Raw genomic sequence first — 17,674 nt, 5'->3', positions numbered from 1 at the left:
GTTTTAAAGCCAATGTTTTGATTTGTTTTATAACTTTAACTCATTTATTACATATTTTAGATTCCAGAACAAAAGGATGGCTTTTAGTAGATTCCCCAGTTCCAACGCTATTATTCATTTGTTTATATTTCTTCATAGTATGGATAGGACCAAAAATGATGGAAAAACGAAGACCTTTTAAGCTAACTTGGCTACTAGTACCTTATAATTTATATATGGCAGGACTTAACTTTTATATAGCTTCTAGGGTAAGTATTTTTACTTTTATTTTATTGATTACTTATATGCTGACATTGCCCTTTGGACTCCAGTGGGCCATGTTGTTTGCTGTCTTCCTCGTTTTTCTTTCACTCCGATGGCTGCTAATGCAATATTATCTTCGGTAGGCGATGGTCTGTCATTCTCTGTACATGTATGTACCAAATAAGCTATTTTTGATGTATTTCTTCGATGACAGTGATTGTTCTGTCCATGATTTGTCTTATTCTTTCATTTATTACGTATATCATTCTTGATATACCTGCTAATCTGCTCCAAAAATCCATTTCCAGAACATGAAATTTTTGGTTCTTTCTCTTAGTTAGTTGCCAGGTTTGACATCTATAAAGCAGAACGCTTTTAAAAATGATGTTATACAGCTGTATCTTTTTCTGTTAAGAGAGAGTTTTTGACCAGAGAAGTGAGTTTAGTGCGCCTATTATTGTTTTCCTTTTATGATTCGTTCTTTGATTTCTGTTTCTGTACATCCATCTCTTTTCATCTTTGTCCCCCAAAAGATATAGTCAGAACATGACGAAATTAAATTTCCACCTTCTAAGATTAGTTCATTAAGTTTAGCTACCTCTATGTACATGTCTGTATTGATTACTTTACTTAGGAAACAAAACACTGAATAAATATATTAATTTTTAGTCTTTGGGCTTAATTGAACATAATTCTTTCTTTTCGTACGCGGAGAGCCGTATTCAAATACCATCTGGCTGGAAATTTTAAATTTAAAGAATTAATAAATAGTAATTATACAAAGATTCCGGAGCCAACAATGCAACAAATCACGTATTATATTTGGTCGATCAGGTACCCAGTGGAATCACTTTGGTGTGAGTCCCTATCTCCTGATTATTACTTAAAACTTAACAAATCTTCTTATAGCATTTCTGAAGAGATATTAAAAATAATCTTCAATTATGTTTTTGATCCTATAACTAACTTAATAAATAACATGTTTGTACAAGGTATATGTCTTAACCATTTAAAAAATCATCATCATACAAGTCGAAGACGTAAGAGTGTTAAGAGGACCGGAGTGCGGAACTGACCACTATATAGTAATATCAAAATGTTACCTACAGTATAGACTGCAACTCCTACATCGAAATGAAAACCAACCAGCACAATCAAAACCACTGGAAATGAATCCACCCAAATACAATATTGATGCATTGAAAAACGAATCAACATCATTTTTATATAAATTACGGCTTAGCCATAAATTAACAAACCTGATCTACTCTTCAGCCTAGAATACCTACCAAGTAATGTTTAATAAAGTCAATGACGCAGATTAGGGAGGCTTCGGCTGGATCCAAAGTAATAAAAAGGATACTCCATTGTGGTGGACAAATGACATCGCCAATGCAGTACACAACAAGAAATAAGCTGATCAGACGTGGCTACAAACAAATGACTCAGATGATAGACGAACGTACGCAAGATCAAAGAGAAAATTATAAAAAACTAGTAACTAAAACAAAACATGTTTCCTGAAAAAGTAAATGCGAATAGCTCAACAAATATATAGGGTCAACAAGATCAAGAGAAGCATGGAAAACGGTAAAAAACCAGAAAGAAAGAGAAAAGAAGTGAGTAAAATAGATTTAATAGAAGAAAGATCTTGGATCAAACATTACTCAGAACTTCTGACTAAAACAAGACCGCAATTCACGAACACCATTATAATAACATATGAAGTGGAATACGATGAAGACGATGAAATAACAGTACAGGAAGTTAAAGATGCAATACGAAATCTAAAAAATCGAAAAGCATGAGGACCACAAGATATACCAAACGAATTATTAAAACACAGCCCACAAGTATTGCGGGAATTACTTTCTTTTGTCTTCACCTTATTCTATAAGGGATACATACCATCGGAGTGGACAAAAGCACATATTAACAACATCTACAAAAAAGGAGATAGACGGAATTGTTCAAACTACAGAAGGTTAAATGTAATAAATTCACTCTCATACAATTGAAAAAGAGATGACAGATGCAGAAGAACAGAATACCTTTCATGCAGGCAGATCCTGTATAGACAGCATATTTTCTCTAAATCAGGTTATTGAGAAAATATTTTTAGCCCACAACCTTTCAACTCACGTAGTCTTTATAGATCTGACAAAGGCATACGATAGTGTACCAGTTTCAATGCTTTGGGTAGCAATCGAAAAACAAGAAATTAATCAAAAAAAACTCTAAAAGCAGTACAACAGCTTTACAAAAATTTGTCGGTAAACATTAAAACTGGAAACAAATCACGTAGAGAAATTAGTAAGGGTCGATAGCAAGGCTGCGGCTGCATAGCACCTACACTCTTCAAAATATATTAGAATGAGGCGCTCTCAGTGTGTAGAAGAAAATACTGCAATATGGACATTCCAATCGAAAACGAGAGATTGTAGACGATATACTTTGCTGACGACTAAGCCATTCTAGCTGACGACGAGAGCAACATAGACTATATGCCTAGAAAACTGGAGGAGGAATACACCAAGTGGGGCCTTAAAATTAATATCCAAAAAACCTAGTATTTATTTACAGAAGAAAAACTAGAAAGCCTATAAATTAAAATGGAAATTATAAAATCAACTGAAACCTTCAAATACTTGGAAGTCCAAATAACATCAAAACCTGGAAGTAACGAAGAAATACATTTTAGGATTGGCCAAGCAAGATCAGCCACTAGACAGCTACTTTTACTACTAGAATTTATAAAACAATGATAGAAAGTATTGGGCTGTATGGCGCCAAAGTTTGGGAAATCAATTAAAAAAACAAATCAAAAATTAAGGCAATGGAAATGGACTATTGGAGACGATGTTGCCGGCATACTAGACTTGATAAAGTGAAGAACCTAGACATTAGGGGATAAATGGGAATTGACCTAGACATAATAGATACTATTGAAGCCAAAAGACTAAACTGATATGGAAACCTGCAGAGAATGCCTGAAAATAGATGCCAAAAAAGATAGAAAAAATGACTCCACCCACTAGAAAAAAACGAGGTAGACCAAGACAGTTATGGAGAGAAGATATCGAAGATGCAATGACCGAGAGAGATTTAAAAATTGAAGATTGCTTCAACAAAAACTCGCAATTAAACATCGCATATAAAAAGAATCGCATTAAAAACATACTTTTTATCCCTTCCTTCAAAGCTCTCTCAAAACCTTTACTCTTATCTATTTTTCACACACAAATCACGTTAGGATTACCAGGAGTGATAACATTTTGAGTTTTGGAATGTATTATAATAGTACACAGTCAGTCTTAAAATGATCCAAAAAAAGAAAAATAAAAACTACATATTTAAACTTAAATACCGCAAAACTAACAAACGTTTTAAAAAAAGAGCATAATTTTGTCATAAATCACAGGAGAAATTTAAGGACGCGGACATCCTGCATAAAAAAGTAGCAATATAAAAAACATTATGTCAGTATTTCCGTGTGACCACTACGAGAAAGAAGATTACCAATACGTAATGTATTGGGAATTCTACTTTTAAATATACACGTTAGTCATTTAACGCGCTTACTTTCACCAAATATATCTGATGGAACACTTATGAATGGTTTTAATTAAGTAAAATTCTAACGGCTCTCTAAACCAGTTAATATTTTGGAAACGAAATATGCTGAAGTAAAACAGGTGCCGTTGGCTTCGTTATGAAAGTAACGAAATTTCTTTCGCTGTGACGTCATGTTATGCGGAATAAATTAACCCGTCGATTGACTCGGGTTTTTTATGGAGCCATGAAAAAGAAACGTAATACATTGGTTATTTGGTATTTGGGTATTTGGACTTTTGGTTAGTTTAAAGGACAACGATTTAAAAAAAATTCACATGTTATTTTTTTACCTAGTCATGATCTATATATTTTGTAGTTGTTTTAAACCAGATTTTGTAACTTTTCCTTGGCTGTTCACTATCAAGTATTAGTTTATGGTGTTTAAATTACTGGTTTTAATTTTACTCCAGTTAATAAGTTTTTGATGAATTTTGGGTGAAGATCATTGTAAAAGGTTGATACAAGTATATTTGATGTTGAGATAATAATGTATATAAATTATCTTGGATATTTTCAATATAAAATCAGCACAAATCTTACTTGGAGTTTTATTTTTATAGCTAACTTTAAGATCAGAATCAATTTGGTCCATGCAAAACTACTGTATTGGGCAGAAGTTTTTATGACAAATAGTGAAAAATGAAAAATTCACGAATCCGTAAACTACATTTTTATTAATAAAGAGTTTTAAAATAGCCATAAAAAAATAATTTATTCTTAATTTAAATTAATTTAAAATCATTATTTTTTTCAGCTACTTACTGCTTCATTTCGTTTAAGATATAATTACTTCTGTGAACCTTGCAGACAGAAATACACAGCTGATGAAATGCAGGTATGTGTGATTTTATAGGTAATCAATTATTTAATTATCTAACTAGTTAATAAGTAAACATGGAAATCAATCAGATATTATTAGAAGAAGAGAAGATAAAACTATTATCCCTAGCAGAACAAAGAAAATAGGAAACCATTCACTTGCATAATATAATGATGTTATGGAATATAAAAGTATGGAAAGATTTAAATTAATCATGCTTTTCCAAACTATTTTAATTTCATAACATCTATAAAATTACGATACTGATAGTTTTACCGCTAACCTGTTCCAAAAATGTATCTATTAATTCGAGGTATTGCTTCAACGAGTAATTAAACATTTAACCTATCATTTAACTTAATATTTAAAATAGAATAAGTCTATTTTTAAAATTTAAATCGTGATTTTTAATTTTTAGATTGCAGATGCAGTTTGGTGGTACTATTTTTCTAAACTTCTAGAATTCTGTGATACTCTTTTCTTTATATTAAGAAAGAAGACCACTCAACTGTCATTCTTACACGTTTACCATCATTCTACTATGTTCGCTTTTTGGTGGATTGGAATCAAATGGGTGCCCAGTGGTTCTAGTAAGTATAATTTTGTTAATATAATAAACTTTTAATTTTCTATTAGTTCAAAATGGTTAATATATTTTTGAAAATTAGAAGGGTTATGTAGTTGGGGAAATGATCAACTAGACATGTTATAATGGATCGTAAAACGGAAAATTACATATGCATCAGTGGTAAGTGGTATGGTGGCAAAAGGTGTAACAAAAAAGTGCCATTATCAAACTAGCAAGATGCAAAGATTTGATTAATAATCAAATAAAGTAATCAAATAAATATATAACAAAATAAATGTATAAAAAAACAGAAATAATCATATAATGTAGTCAAATAGTACATCAAAGGAAATTTGATATACATAGTATATCAAAGGAAACATGAGAACAGTCCTAACTAACATAAGTCATCATCATCAAAAAAAAATCATGTAATTAAATATACGGAAAAAGAATAAAATATTTAATATTTAGTTAATTCATTTCAATTTAAAGATGTTTAAAATAGAGACTACACAGAAATATTATTTAGAGTTAAATATGTAATAATGATTAATGAAATATACACTATAATAATATATAACAAAAGATTTTTTTTATTGTTACATTGCATGTTTACAATCTACTCTATACACAGAGTAATAAGTAAATAGTCTGTAAGTAAATTAACGTGAGTTAGGTACCGTCCACGCGTGTCTCCTTTTCAACATAGCTTTGGAAAAGGCGGTCAGGGATGCCCAAATAGACAGCAGAGGAAACATTTTTAATAAATCATCCCAAATTTTGGCATATGCAGATAATGTTGATCTAGTTGCCCGCACAACATGCAAGCTAGAAGAAATGTATACCACCTTGTCAAACGCCTCAAAAAATATGGGCCTGCAAGTAAATGAAGATAAAACTAAGATAATGGCATCAACACCCAACAATAGAGCCAGAAACATCGGCCACCAATTCACGGTTGATAATTCTACCTTTGAAGTGGTGGACAAATTCACATACTTAGGCTCCCTGATCACCAAGGAGAATGTCATGACGGAAGAAATCAAGCGAAGATTAATCCTAGCAAACAAATGCTATTTTAGACTGAGTAGACGTATGAGAAGCAGAAACTTAAGCCAAAAACAAAAATAACCATATACAAAACCCTTATACAACCAGTGTTGACATATGGATCGGAGACATGGACCATTTCCAAGGCGGGTGAAAATCTCCTGCTTATATTTGAACGAAGGATATTTGGTGGCATTTGTGAAAATGGTGTTTGGAGAAAGAGGTACAACTACGAGATATATCACAGATATAAAAATATATTTGGTGGTAAAGACGTAGTATCGTTTATAAAAATAGGAAGACTAAGATGGGCAGGACATCTGGCAAGATCACAGCAGAACAACCCTCCTAGAAGAATCCTTATGTCACAACCTGTGGGAAGTAGAAGTAGGGGTAGACCAAAACTCAGAAGGAGGGATGGTGTAGATGAGAATGGTAGACAAATAGGCGCAGCAAACTGGCAACAGTTGGCAATGGATAGAACTGACTGGCGTAATAGACTTGGAAAGGTCGAGGCTCTTTTATAGGGCTGTAGCACCAATGATGATGATGAGGTACCGTCCACAAACGGTTCCTAGTGGTCTTCTGGCCCTACTCTCTTCAATCTTCTCGAGGCAAGTGATTGGGCGAATAAATTGTTTATCAGTTCGTTGTTGTGATCAGTGGTGCGATTTTTATGTTTTATTGAGTGATTCTTTAATATGTCCTTAAGTAATGGGATGTCCAGATCATTGTGAAGTGTTTGGTTAGATACATACCATGGAGCTTTACTTATCATACGGAGTATTTTGGATTGGAATGTTTGAAGTATCTTCGTATTTGATGGTTTGCTACAGTCCCATAGTTCTATTCCATATGCCCAAACTGGTATAAGTATAGCTTTGTACAGAAGCAGTTTATTTTTAAGAGATAACTGAGACCTTTTGTTAAATAGCCCGTTCATATTTTTTAGTTTAACATCAAGTTGTTTCCGTTTAGTTTTAATGTGCATTGTCCATGTAAGTTTTTCATCCAGATGTAATCCCAAGTATTTGACAACTGGTTTTATAGGAATGGGAGTATTATTAATATAAACTTGTGGACATGTAGATTTTCTTGTCGTAAAAGTAATTTTTACTGATTTGCTAGCATTAACACTGATCTTCCATCGCTTAAGCTAGTTTTGTAATTGAACTAAATAATTTTGTACTTTTTGTGATGCTACATTAGGTTCGATATCCACTTCTAATATTCCCATGACATCGGCAAAAGTAGCTAAGAAGATATCATTGCTGGTTGGAACGTCCGCTGTAAATATCAATTACAGAAATGAGCCCAAAATGCTACCCTGGGGTACTCCAGATTGTATGATGTGTAGTTTGAGTAGCTGCCTTGAATTTTGACTTGGAAGTAACGGTCAGTAAGATACGATTTTAGTACGAAGTAATTTTAGTTTGTAGAGGAAACCTTTCTGCCATACTCTATGAAGTGTTTGTTGTATACCTAGAAACACTCAAGCGCAAAACTTTTTCTCTTCGAGAGTTCTGTGGGAATGTTGGATATTTAAGTGTTCACGTCTAAATCCGAATTGGTGTTGTGGTATAATTTCGTTTATGGGAACAACTTGCTCGATTTTATATAATAGTAGCCTTTCTAATACTTTCGAAATTATTGGGAGTAGGCTTATAGGACGATACTTACGTTGCGTTTTTACCAGGTTTTGGAATCATAGTAACTTAAGCAAATTTCCATTGTATTGGAAAGTATCGAAGACGTAGTATGCTATTGTTAATAACACCACTTTTGTCGATAGCTTCTGAAGTAATTCTCCTGTTATCAAATCATAGCTAGGAGCTTTTTTAGGATTTAGCATTTTTATTTGCTGTCGAACCTCTGTCGGAGTAAATGTTGTCAGAGAAAGAAATAGTTGACATAAAGTTTCGAGGTAATTCTTATATCATCATCTTCATCGTTATTAGTATCTATTGCTGCGAATACAGTTGCAAGATGCTCTGCGAATACTGCTGTTTTGTCTACATTTGTGCGGGTCCAGGTTATACCTGTTTTTCTTAAACGTGAATTTTGTTATTGTCGTTCGTTTAATTTTTTTAGTAACTTATCCGTATAGATTGGTCCATGTGAGAGGTTCGAAACATAAAATGGAAAAGAGTCGTTTTTTTCTTCATGTAATGCTCTATTTAGTCTATGACTTATCCTGTTAAGGTACGTTTTATTTAGTGGATTTGGTTATGGTTTTCTTACACACCTCTTTGGCGCTGTAGTGTTGCTTCCCATCCTGTTGTTTGTAAAACTGTTGTTAAATAGTCTACTGCTTTCTCTACATCTTGGTTTTCTATTATACTAATATCTAGTCTAATTTTTGTATTTATAGAATTTTGGAAAATATCCCAGTTTGTTTCTTTAATTGTGAGTTTAGATGGCGGTGTTCTCCATATTATGTGTGTACTTAAAGTTATTATTATTGTAGTGTGATCTGATGTTATATCGTGATCTGATGTGGTGTGGTTGGCATTCCAGTCTATGCTAAACTGAGCCGACCATAGGCCGGGCCGGTCAGTAGTGCCAACTGGTTGCAGTACGACCAGTTTACAACAGACTTGAAAAAAAGGCCAAATGATAAAAATATTAGAACAATGTCTTTATTAAAAACATTTTTTTTAATTCCTTTATAAAAGATATATATTAATATAAAAACCCTATCGGGCTACATTACAGAACGTTTTCCGAATAACTATTTTATCATCAATGCTATCTGGATTTACGTATTCAAAGCCACTAAGTATATGAGTAAAAATCCTTTATATGCAGTTAAATTAACTTTAAATTAAACTTTTGATATTAAAAACTAAGTTGTTTATGTTATAAACGGAATTGATCACATGGTAACGTAGGACTCCATTGGGGTTGGTAGTCCTTAGATGAAGTGTCTGTGGAGACTTGTTGATATCAACAAGTAGTACAGACTACCAACAACTAGCAGCGGTCAACAAATCCTCACAGACACTTCGCCTAAGGACTACCAACCCCAATGGAGTCCTACGTTACCATGTGATCAATTCCTTTTGTAACTTAGACATCATAGTTTTTAAATATGATGTTTAATTGATCATTAATAACAATCGATAATTGATAATTCAAAGCTAGTCTAACTACATTTAAAGGGTTTTTACCCATATATTTAGTATTAACCACATTTTTGTAATAACCTTGGTCAAAATTTTAACTTTCAAGTTTGCTTTAATTAAAGTGGTAATACTTATTTTAAGATACCACTGATGATGGAATAGTTATTCCGAAAATGTTCAGTGATGTAGCCCGATATGTTTTTATATTAATATACCTTTTATAAAGGAATTTTTTTAACAAAAAATTTTCGTGAGATATGGAATACAGCCTACTACAGGAATTTACTTTCCTTGTGGATTTGAATGTTTTTTTTCTTGACCTAAAAGTTCTAATAACGAGTCGGAGAGACTATGTTTTTAGATTAACGCTTAAAATAATGTATTTATGATTTTTTTTATTTGCAGCCTTCTTACCTGCCATGGTCAATTCTGGAATACATGTTTTGATGTATTCTTACTACGGACTATCAGTATTTGGTCCTAAAGTTGCTCAATATTTATGGTGGAAGAAATACTTAACGATACTACAACTGGTATGTATGATTACGTATTAATAGTAAATGTACCTAGTTCCTACTCTCTTTAAAAATTTTTCCAAAAGTTTGGAGTAAATTTATAAAGAGATAATAAAATTATTTATGCTTTGAGTAGATATATTATATTTATAATTTAAAACTATTACTGTAATATGTACGATGTAAATAATAATAAGTAATTATCCCTTGAGGACTTTACTTTTGAATCCTTGGCGTAAGTTTTTTCAAGAAATATTGTTTTTCCAATGTGAACTTACAATTAATCTACGGATACCGTAAACAAGAGGAATAGTTATTCAACCATCTTTTTTCCCAACATGGGAAAAATTTATTGAAAAAATATTGCAAGTTTTTGGCTTATAAACAGTTATAATAACTTTTTTGCTGTATCTTGGAGACAAATTATTTTTTCGCATTTCAAAAGCTGACATTTTAAATATTAAAAAAAGTTGTTAAGTATATGATAATTAGGGACGAAGTTAGTCCCTTTTTTTAATTCATAGCTGGTTTGTTCATAACAATTAAAAAACCTATTAGCAGCATTTGAAAACTCAAGGACTGAAGTTTAAATGTACAAAGTTTAAAAAATATTTCCCTTGAACGGAGTCATTTACAAAGCTTCAAAATGTGCAGCTTTAATTTTAGTTAGCTTGTTGTAGTGAAAGGGGAAACGGGTAAACTTTTGATTTGGCCGATTCTTTTTTTAATTTTTGTATTCGTAATGTACCATTTGCTTACACTGTGAACATGATTTTTGTTAATAAATTTAATGTTAAATTAACTTGGTATATTGTTTAAACAATTATTGGCAAAAAAATCCTTTAAAAATTTTTTTCGGACGATTTTTGTTGGAACCATAGAAATAGATCGTTAGTTTTATTTACGATAACTTGTAAATGATTAGTAACTTTTTATTACGTTTTATGTAAAAATGCAAGCTATCCCATGTACTTACGGTTAAAGTATTATTGTTTCATTTATTTATTTAAAAAATGTGAAACTAACGAAATTCTGTTTTTTAAGTATGACAAGCCCGCAATTTTATAAATATTTATAGTTATACCTAGGTAACTATTATCGGTCTAATTGCAGTCACGATCTTAGCATTGACCTTAGAGTTCGAATGACATCTTGCTACATCTTTCCTGTCCTGCTACATGGAGTGGAAGCGTGGACTCTAACTGAGGCTATCCTTAGACGCTTGACAGCCTTTGAGATGTGGGTATACAGACGACTACTGAAAATAAGCTGGGTCGACAGAGTTAGAAATGAGGAGGTCCTTAGACGGCTGAACCAAACAACACAACTGGTCAATATAATAAAGAAACGCAAGCTGGAATACTTCGGTCACATTATGAGACACCCTGAAAAATATGATCTTTTACATCTGATCATTCAGGGAAAGATCCAAGGTAATCGTGGTCCTGGTAGAAGAAGAACATCATGGCTAAAAAATCTAAGGCAATGGTATGGAAAATCAACTACATCGTTATTTAGAGCTGCTGTCAATAAAGTCACGATAGCGAATATGGTAGCCAACATGATATCCAACGATCGATAACGGTCATGGAACTAGAAGAAGAAGAACTAATATCGAATTTTAGAATCAAATTGAATTTTTACTCCAGTCGTCAGAGATGAAAATGCCACTGAACCTCTAAAAAACATACAAATAAGCCGAATTTTACTGATAATGTTAATTGTGGGACCCAAAAAAAGATCATCACTTCTAGACCCCGGATTTCCCCTAAAACGCCCCCTGTAAAGGAGAAAAAAGGAAAAAATTGTTTTATCAAGAATCGTTTTATCAACTAAAATGTTTAATAGCACTTTTAACGTGGAGAATAAACCGTTCTCTCAGAAACAACGCTTGAAGCAACCGGCGATTTTAAATGTCAGTTGCGCGCGCGAAATCAATTTTAAATACAATTTGTATCAACTCGACGGTAAAAATTTGATATCGTTTGATAAGAGTGTTTTATCGACGAAAATTAAAATTTGTTTTAAAGGTTTCGGTAGATCTTAACATACGTGTGGATTACTACAAATTAAACAGGATTAGAATGTGCTATTTATGTGCAAAATACCCACCTATACAACAATTACAATTTATTTAGTGTTTGTAGTATTTTTTCAGCTAAACTTATAGCTATCGGAAAAGTTTTAGAATTTATCCAAGAGAAAAATATTAAAAAAATCGGTGATAATAAAAGACTCCAGATCTGCAATATGTGCAATTGAAAACACAACTGTTAGTTCATAAAAATCTATAATTGTATGTAATATGAAAAATATTTTGTCTTAAGTGGACGTGATATGGTTAGAACGACATGCCGGTTAATTTTGCACCCCAGTGTATAAAGCTTTCTTAGATTTTTTTATTCAAACTGTATTATAAAAATTATTTTACTAGGTAATTATCATCTTTTCTTTCACGTTCTTACGATTTTAACTGCAATTTAAAAATAATTTTATAATTACCAATTCTACTTCCTCCTTGACGCTGGTGGTAAAAAACCCTTCGCGAGACATAAGGATCTTAATTAGTCACATAGATGCTCATTACATTGCTCTTTTACCACATTCCGTCCTACATTAGTTAGTTAAAAATATAAAGCACAAATTCAGGTGGATATAAATGACATAATAAGATAAAAGAAGTATTTTGAGAAAATATAATGTACTTAAAATATAATAAAAGAATAATATTCTGCTATATATCTCTAGGTCATTTTGAGTTTATGTAGATATAGAGTATTTGTTTATGTAGGTATAGATATGTTTATGTTTGTGCCTTATGAATATTCATAAGACCATTATTTTCATTTAAAAAATCATCGATTACGTCATCATGCCTAGATGGATAACGTCAGTACTATGATATATATGCCAAAAATCATAATGTAAAAATAAAAAGAGTTGTTTTCGGATGTGTCTCTAAAGTCGCTTTTTTTGAAAAAATTAATTTATTCCATAATTTTGTCCCTCACTATATATAGCCAATATTACTTTATGGAGAAGGCTTGAAGATATGAGTTTATTGTTTAATCCTGAAAATATCTTGTACACCAGTAATGTTATACTCCATTCGCTTAGCTCGGGCATATTTTGACAGATTCATTGTCGGAAACCTACAACACAACAATTTCTACTTTTCAGAATTAATAGCTCAAGTTTCCCACTATTGCAGACTACTTTCTTTAAAAAAAGAAGAATTATTCTAAATAGTGGAAGTGTATACTAAACCCATCAAATTTTGGGTAGTATATATTTAAAAAATATATTTTAGTTGTTATAATTTAACATAACTATTTATTATTTGGTGCAGATAAATAAACATTGATTGTCGGTGATTCGCAAAGTTCTATTTTATTTACTATTTAGTTTGTTTACTATTAATATTGGCTATGAGTACGTGTGCTTCGTTGTATAGTAATTCCCAGCCACTTTTAGTCTGTCAAAAAGTAACTAACTTCGCAAAAAAATAATTACTAAATTCACTAGACAGTTCGGACTGGGAATAGCGAACCGAGTATAAATGATGTTACAACGAATAAACAAACACAAAAAATTCTTATCAGTCAAACAAATAAGGAAAACGAGTTACGAGAAACAAAAAATACTGTATCCCGAATTAGAAACATCAGAAAATGGACCGAGCTAAGCATATGAGTAGAAAAGGCTAAGAAAAGTTTTGTCACAATATCGGTAGGTAACCAGAAGAATATAATAAAATAAAAAAACATCTAATTAAATGACGCTAAAACGTCAAAAAATTTGTTTATTTAGTAAGATACATTTACTGTTACAACATCGTCTTTCCAAATATTTTTCTACGAACTTTCTCACAACAAAGTTTACATCAGTTTAATCAAAAACAACTACTAAATTGTCGTCTTCAATTCTTATTAAGCTACAAAATTATTTCAAATATTTTCTAATAATTTATCACACTAGTATATCTTCGTAAGTAAAATTATAAAAATAGCTTTTTGTCTATATTCAGATCCCTACAATTAACCTAAAAAAATGAGGGACGGTATGTCACAATGGAAAGTATACAGTGCATTCATAAAGTTTGGAAATGCTCTATTAACTCATTTCTTAATTATTTTCTGAGTTAAAGCTCTCACAAGTCGATTTTTTTTTAACCTTTTTGGAAAAAAAATAACTTACCCACTACCTTAGCAGATGTGACGTCATGGATTATTTTTTTAAATAGAAAGGGCACATTTTTATCAAAAAAATTAAAAGCCCATATTTTTCTTGGTACAACCGTACCAAACTCATCACATTCAAACTTCAATATACAGAGTGTAAAGGAAACCAGTGCTCGTAGTTCTTAAAATTTAATTCAAAATTTATTTTACAAAAAAAAGTATTAAAGAAGTCATTTTATATTAACGACAAACAAGAAACATAAATACAACAAATGCTCGAATTGAACTCCTTGGTATAATTGACAGTATCCAAGACGTCCAATGAATTCTTGGGTTATGTTTGACAACATCACTGGTGTAATTTGTTGCAATTCTCCGTTTGAGGTCTACCAAATTAGTAGGTCGGTTTATATATACCTTACTTTTTAAATAACTCCAAATAGAGTGGTCCATGGGATTAAAATCTGGCGACCTAGCAGGCCATTCAATGTAGCCGCGTCGTCCAATTCAGCGAATGGGAAAAGTTGTGTTTAGAGATTTTCTAACCACTACAGCATAATGTGGACTTGATCCATCCTGATGAAACCAAACGGTCGGATCTATTTGACCAAGATTATTGATATCTGGAAATTATGCGGTTAAAAATGGAACTACGTAGGTGTACATGTCTAAATACCTTTCACCCGTCACAGTACCGTCAAAAAAATACGGTCCTACAATGGTGTTCCTAACAATCCCAGCCCATACATTTACTTTTTGGGGATATTGGGTATAAACTTCCATTGTCTAATTTTCTGTTGCAAAATAACGACAATTTTGCCTATTAACGGTACCATTTAACAAAAAATTACCTCGTCGGAAAACTTGCATATTTTTGCAAAACTCCATGCGTCTATTAAAGTCATCTTCATTGAGTTCGTGTATAATTTTAATTTGATATGGATGTAATTTGGACTTTTTTAGAATTTTATGAACAGCACCACGACAGATCTCATTATTAGTTGATAAAGTTGTAATTGAATGATAAGGATTTTCTTCATGATCTCTGACATTGCCAATATTAAATTTATACAATATTTTGCTTACCATCGCTTTACTTATTAGTACTCGATCGGGATATTTTTATTAAAGATATCGCATACTTCCGCCATACTTCTTTTATGATTGCCGTAACCTAAGATTATCAAAACTTCTATTCGCTGTTTTTCTGACAGCACCATCGTAATTTCAAATAATTTCCATTAGGGTAATATTTTTCAAAAAGATACTAGTGCAAAATTCTAAATCGATGTGACACAACAAATCAATTTACTATTGGCATATCCAATGGTAACTACGAACTTACTATATGGTTGTTAATGAATTTGACATGTCTTCACAGCCTACTTGATTTTTGGCAATATATTGAGTACAGCCGTTACCACTTTATTTTATTGTATTGTTGATCTACTGTCCATTACACAGCCATTATCATTTGCATGGAATTGGTGATCTTTAATAGATAAACAATCTACCTTCTGTATCGCACAACAATAGGCCACTCCATTCGAGCATTTGTTGTAATTATTTTATTATTTTGTCTTTAATATGAAATGACTTCTTTAATAATTTTTTTTGTAAAATAAGTTTTGAATTAAATTAAAAAAAATATTTTCCTTTACACTTTGTATACTGAAGTTTGAACGTGATGAGTTTGGTACGGTTGTAATCAGAAAAAAATAGGCTTTTAATTGTTTAGATAAAAATATGCCCTTTCTATTTAAAAAAATAATCGATAACGTCACATCTGGTAAGGTAGTGGGGTAAAATTTATTTTTTTTCCAAAAAGGTTAAAAAACAAAAATAAAAATCGACCTGTCAGAGCTTTAACTCTGAAAATAATTAAGTCATGAGATAGCAGACTGTTTCCACATTTTATGAACACACTGGATAAAAGGTTCTATTACCCATGCTTACTCTTTTTCATACTAATTTGGTATGTTTGTTAAAAAATGTTTAGGATGTTAAAAAAAAGACATAAATAGATAAATAGTCCATTAAAATTCTTTATAAGTATACTTATGTAATATATAATATTTAATGCGTATTTTCTTTTGTAGATTCAATTTACTTGTGCCTTGATCCTGGGTGCAAACGGAATAAGAATGGGTTGTGAATTTCCCCTATGGATGCACTACACGCTCATTGGGTATATGATATCATTTATCGTACTTTTTGGAAATTTCTACGTTAAGGCTTATTTGGAACGGGTAAGTAAATTTCTTTATATTGTGTTTTAATTATTGTGTCTATAAATTAGATCATCGATTGTTGATAAAAGATCGTCTGATCTCGTAAACCATTCCAGACTACTACGACTTAAAATATTTTTTGAGTATCATCTTTGTGTGTGGGTTCTAATTAAGTTTTAGCGCTTGTAATCAAACCCCTTTAAAGCCGAGGCATTGCTTTAATGGATACTTACACCTTTTTCTCGCTTTGTTGCTTACATTCTGCTGAACTTGCTGGACCTTTTTGACTCACTGGAACTTCATCGCCGTTTTGCTGACTAGTTTTCTGTAGTTTATCTATCTCTTTGCGAATATGACCTATAGTGAGATCCAATTCATTTTAACTTATTCATTTCTGTTCCACAAAAACGACAGCTGACTTTACAGTGTTAGCGACCATGATCGAGCATGAAGAGCCAAGGCCATACGGATCTTGGTGTAGGCTTATAAGTGTCTATTATTTTTTGTTTTTTTTTTTCAACAAAATCGTTCATTATAAAACTCTCTTCGGAGAGTTCTTGGCTTTTAGTGTGACCTATTTTTTCTACAAACTTTGTATGTAATCGTCTAATTGTCGCGAGCAGTTTTTCTTTAAGAAGGAATTTTTTAACAGACCTACGTAACAAGCCTTCGTGTTTATTTATATTTTTAAATTTATCCATTTTTAGTTTGCATGCCCTGTGTTTTTTTAGACGGAAAACATAACTTATTATTAGTTGAGCTACCATTTTTTATTTTTCGGCCTTTCTTACCTCTGGATTTTTTTTATATGCATAGATTTTCTTGAAATTTTGACAGTAGCTAAACAATAGCTGAAATATCAAAATCTACCTTATGGCAATATGTGCTTTTCCTCTGAAGGAGGCTACCACTTCAACTTGGGGGTGGAAAAAGTTTATCAAAAAAATCAAGTTGCTTGCTGGAATACTAAATTATAAAACAAAAATGTTCTTTGAGTTTCGAGAAGTCAATATTTTTTTAGTTATTCGTGACTTTCACAAATTACACGTCAAAAAAGCATGTTTTTAAACGGTTTTTCGCGAATAACTCCAAAAATTTAGATTTTATCTGGAAAAGTGTCTAGATGTAAAGTGAACCTTATAGAACAAAGATATTGGTTTTTTATTATTACCGTAAACTTATAAATAATACCAGAGAAATAACTAAAATAATTCAAGAAAATAAATGTTAAAAAGTTTTAAGGCGAAATAACGTATGGTCCTAAAGTTTTGGGAAAAATTTCAAAAGCATATAACTTTGACCACAATAATCTTATATTTTTAT

The 17,674-nt window shown here is 31.7% G+C and overlaps 1 protein-coding gene across 3 annotated transcripts in view; it reads left to right on the top strand.

The window, feature by feature from the left end:
- Positions 1 to 17,674, top strand: part of LOC140443340 (very long chain fatty acid elongase 4-like) — a 217,402-nt gene that overhangs the window by 189,380 nt on the left and 10,348 nt on the right. For all 3 annotated transcript variants that reach the window (XM_072534549.1, XM_072534547.1, XM_072534548.1), the window contains exons 3-7: positions 61 to 248; positions 4,613 to 4,693; positions 5,097 to 5,268; positions 9,830 to 9,957; positions 16,220 to 16,369. In XM_072534549.1, the coding sequence (XP_072390650.1) occupies positions 61 to 248; positions 4,613 to 4,693; positions 5,097 to 5,268; positions 9,830 to 9,957; positions 16,220 to 16,369 (719 nt within the window). The remainder of the gene's footprint in view (positions 1 to 60; positions 249 to 4,612; positions 4,694 to 5,096; positions 5,269 to 9,829; positions 9,958 to 16,219; positions 16,370 to 17,674) is intronic.

Source organism: Diabrotica undecimpunctata, chromosome 6 (assembly GCF_040954645.1).
Source record: "Diabrotica undecimpunctata isolate CICGRU chromosome 6, icDiaUnde3, whole genome shotgun sequence".
In the NCBI taxonomy this organism is placed as follows: Eukaryota; Metazoa; Arthropoda; class Insecta; order Coleoptera; family Chrysomelidae; genus Diabrotica; species Diabrotica undecimpunctata.
Note: the sequence above shows the minus strand (reverse complement) of the source record. Positions and strands in the feature narration are given on the sequence as shown.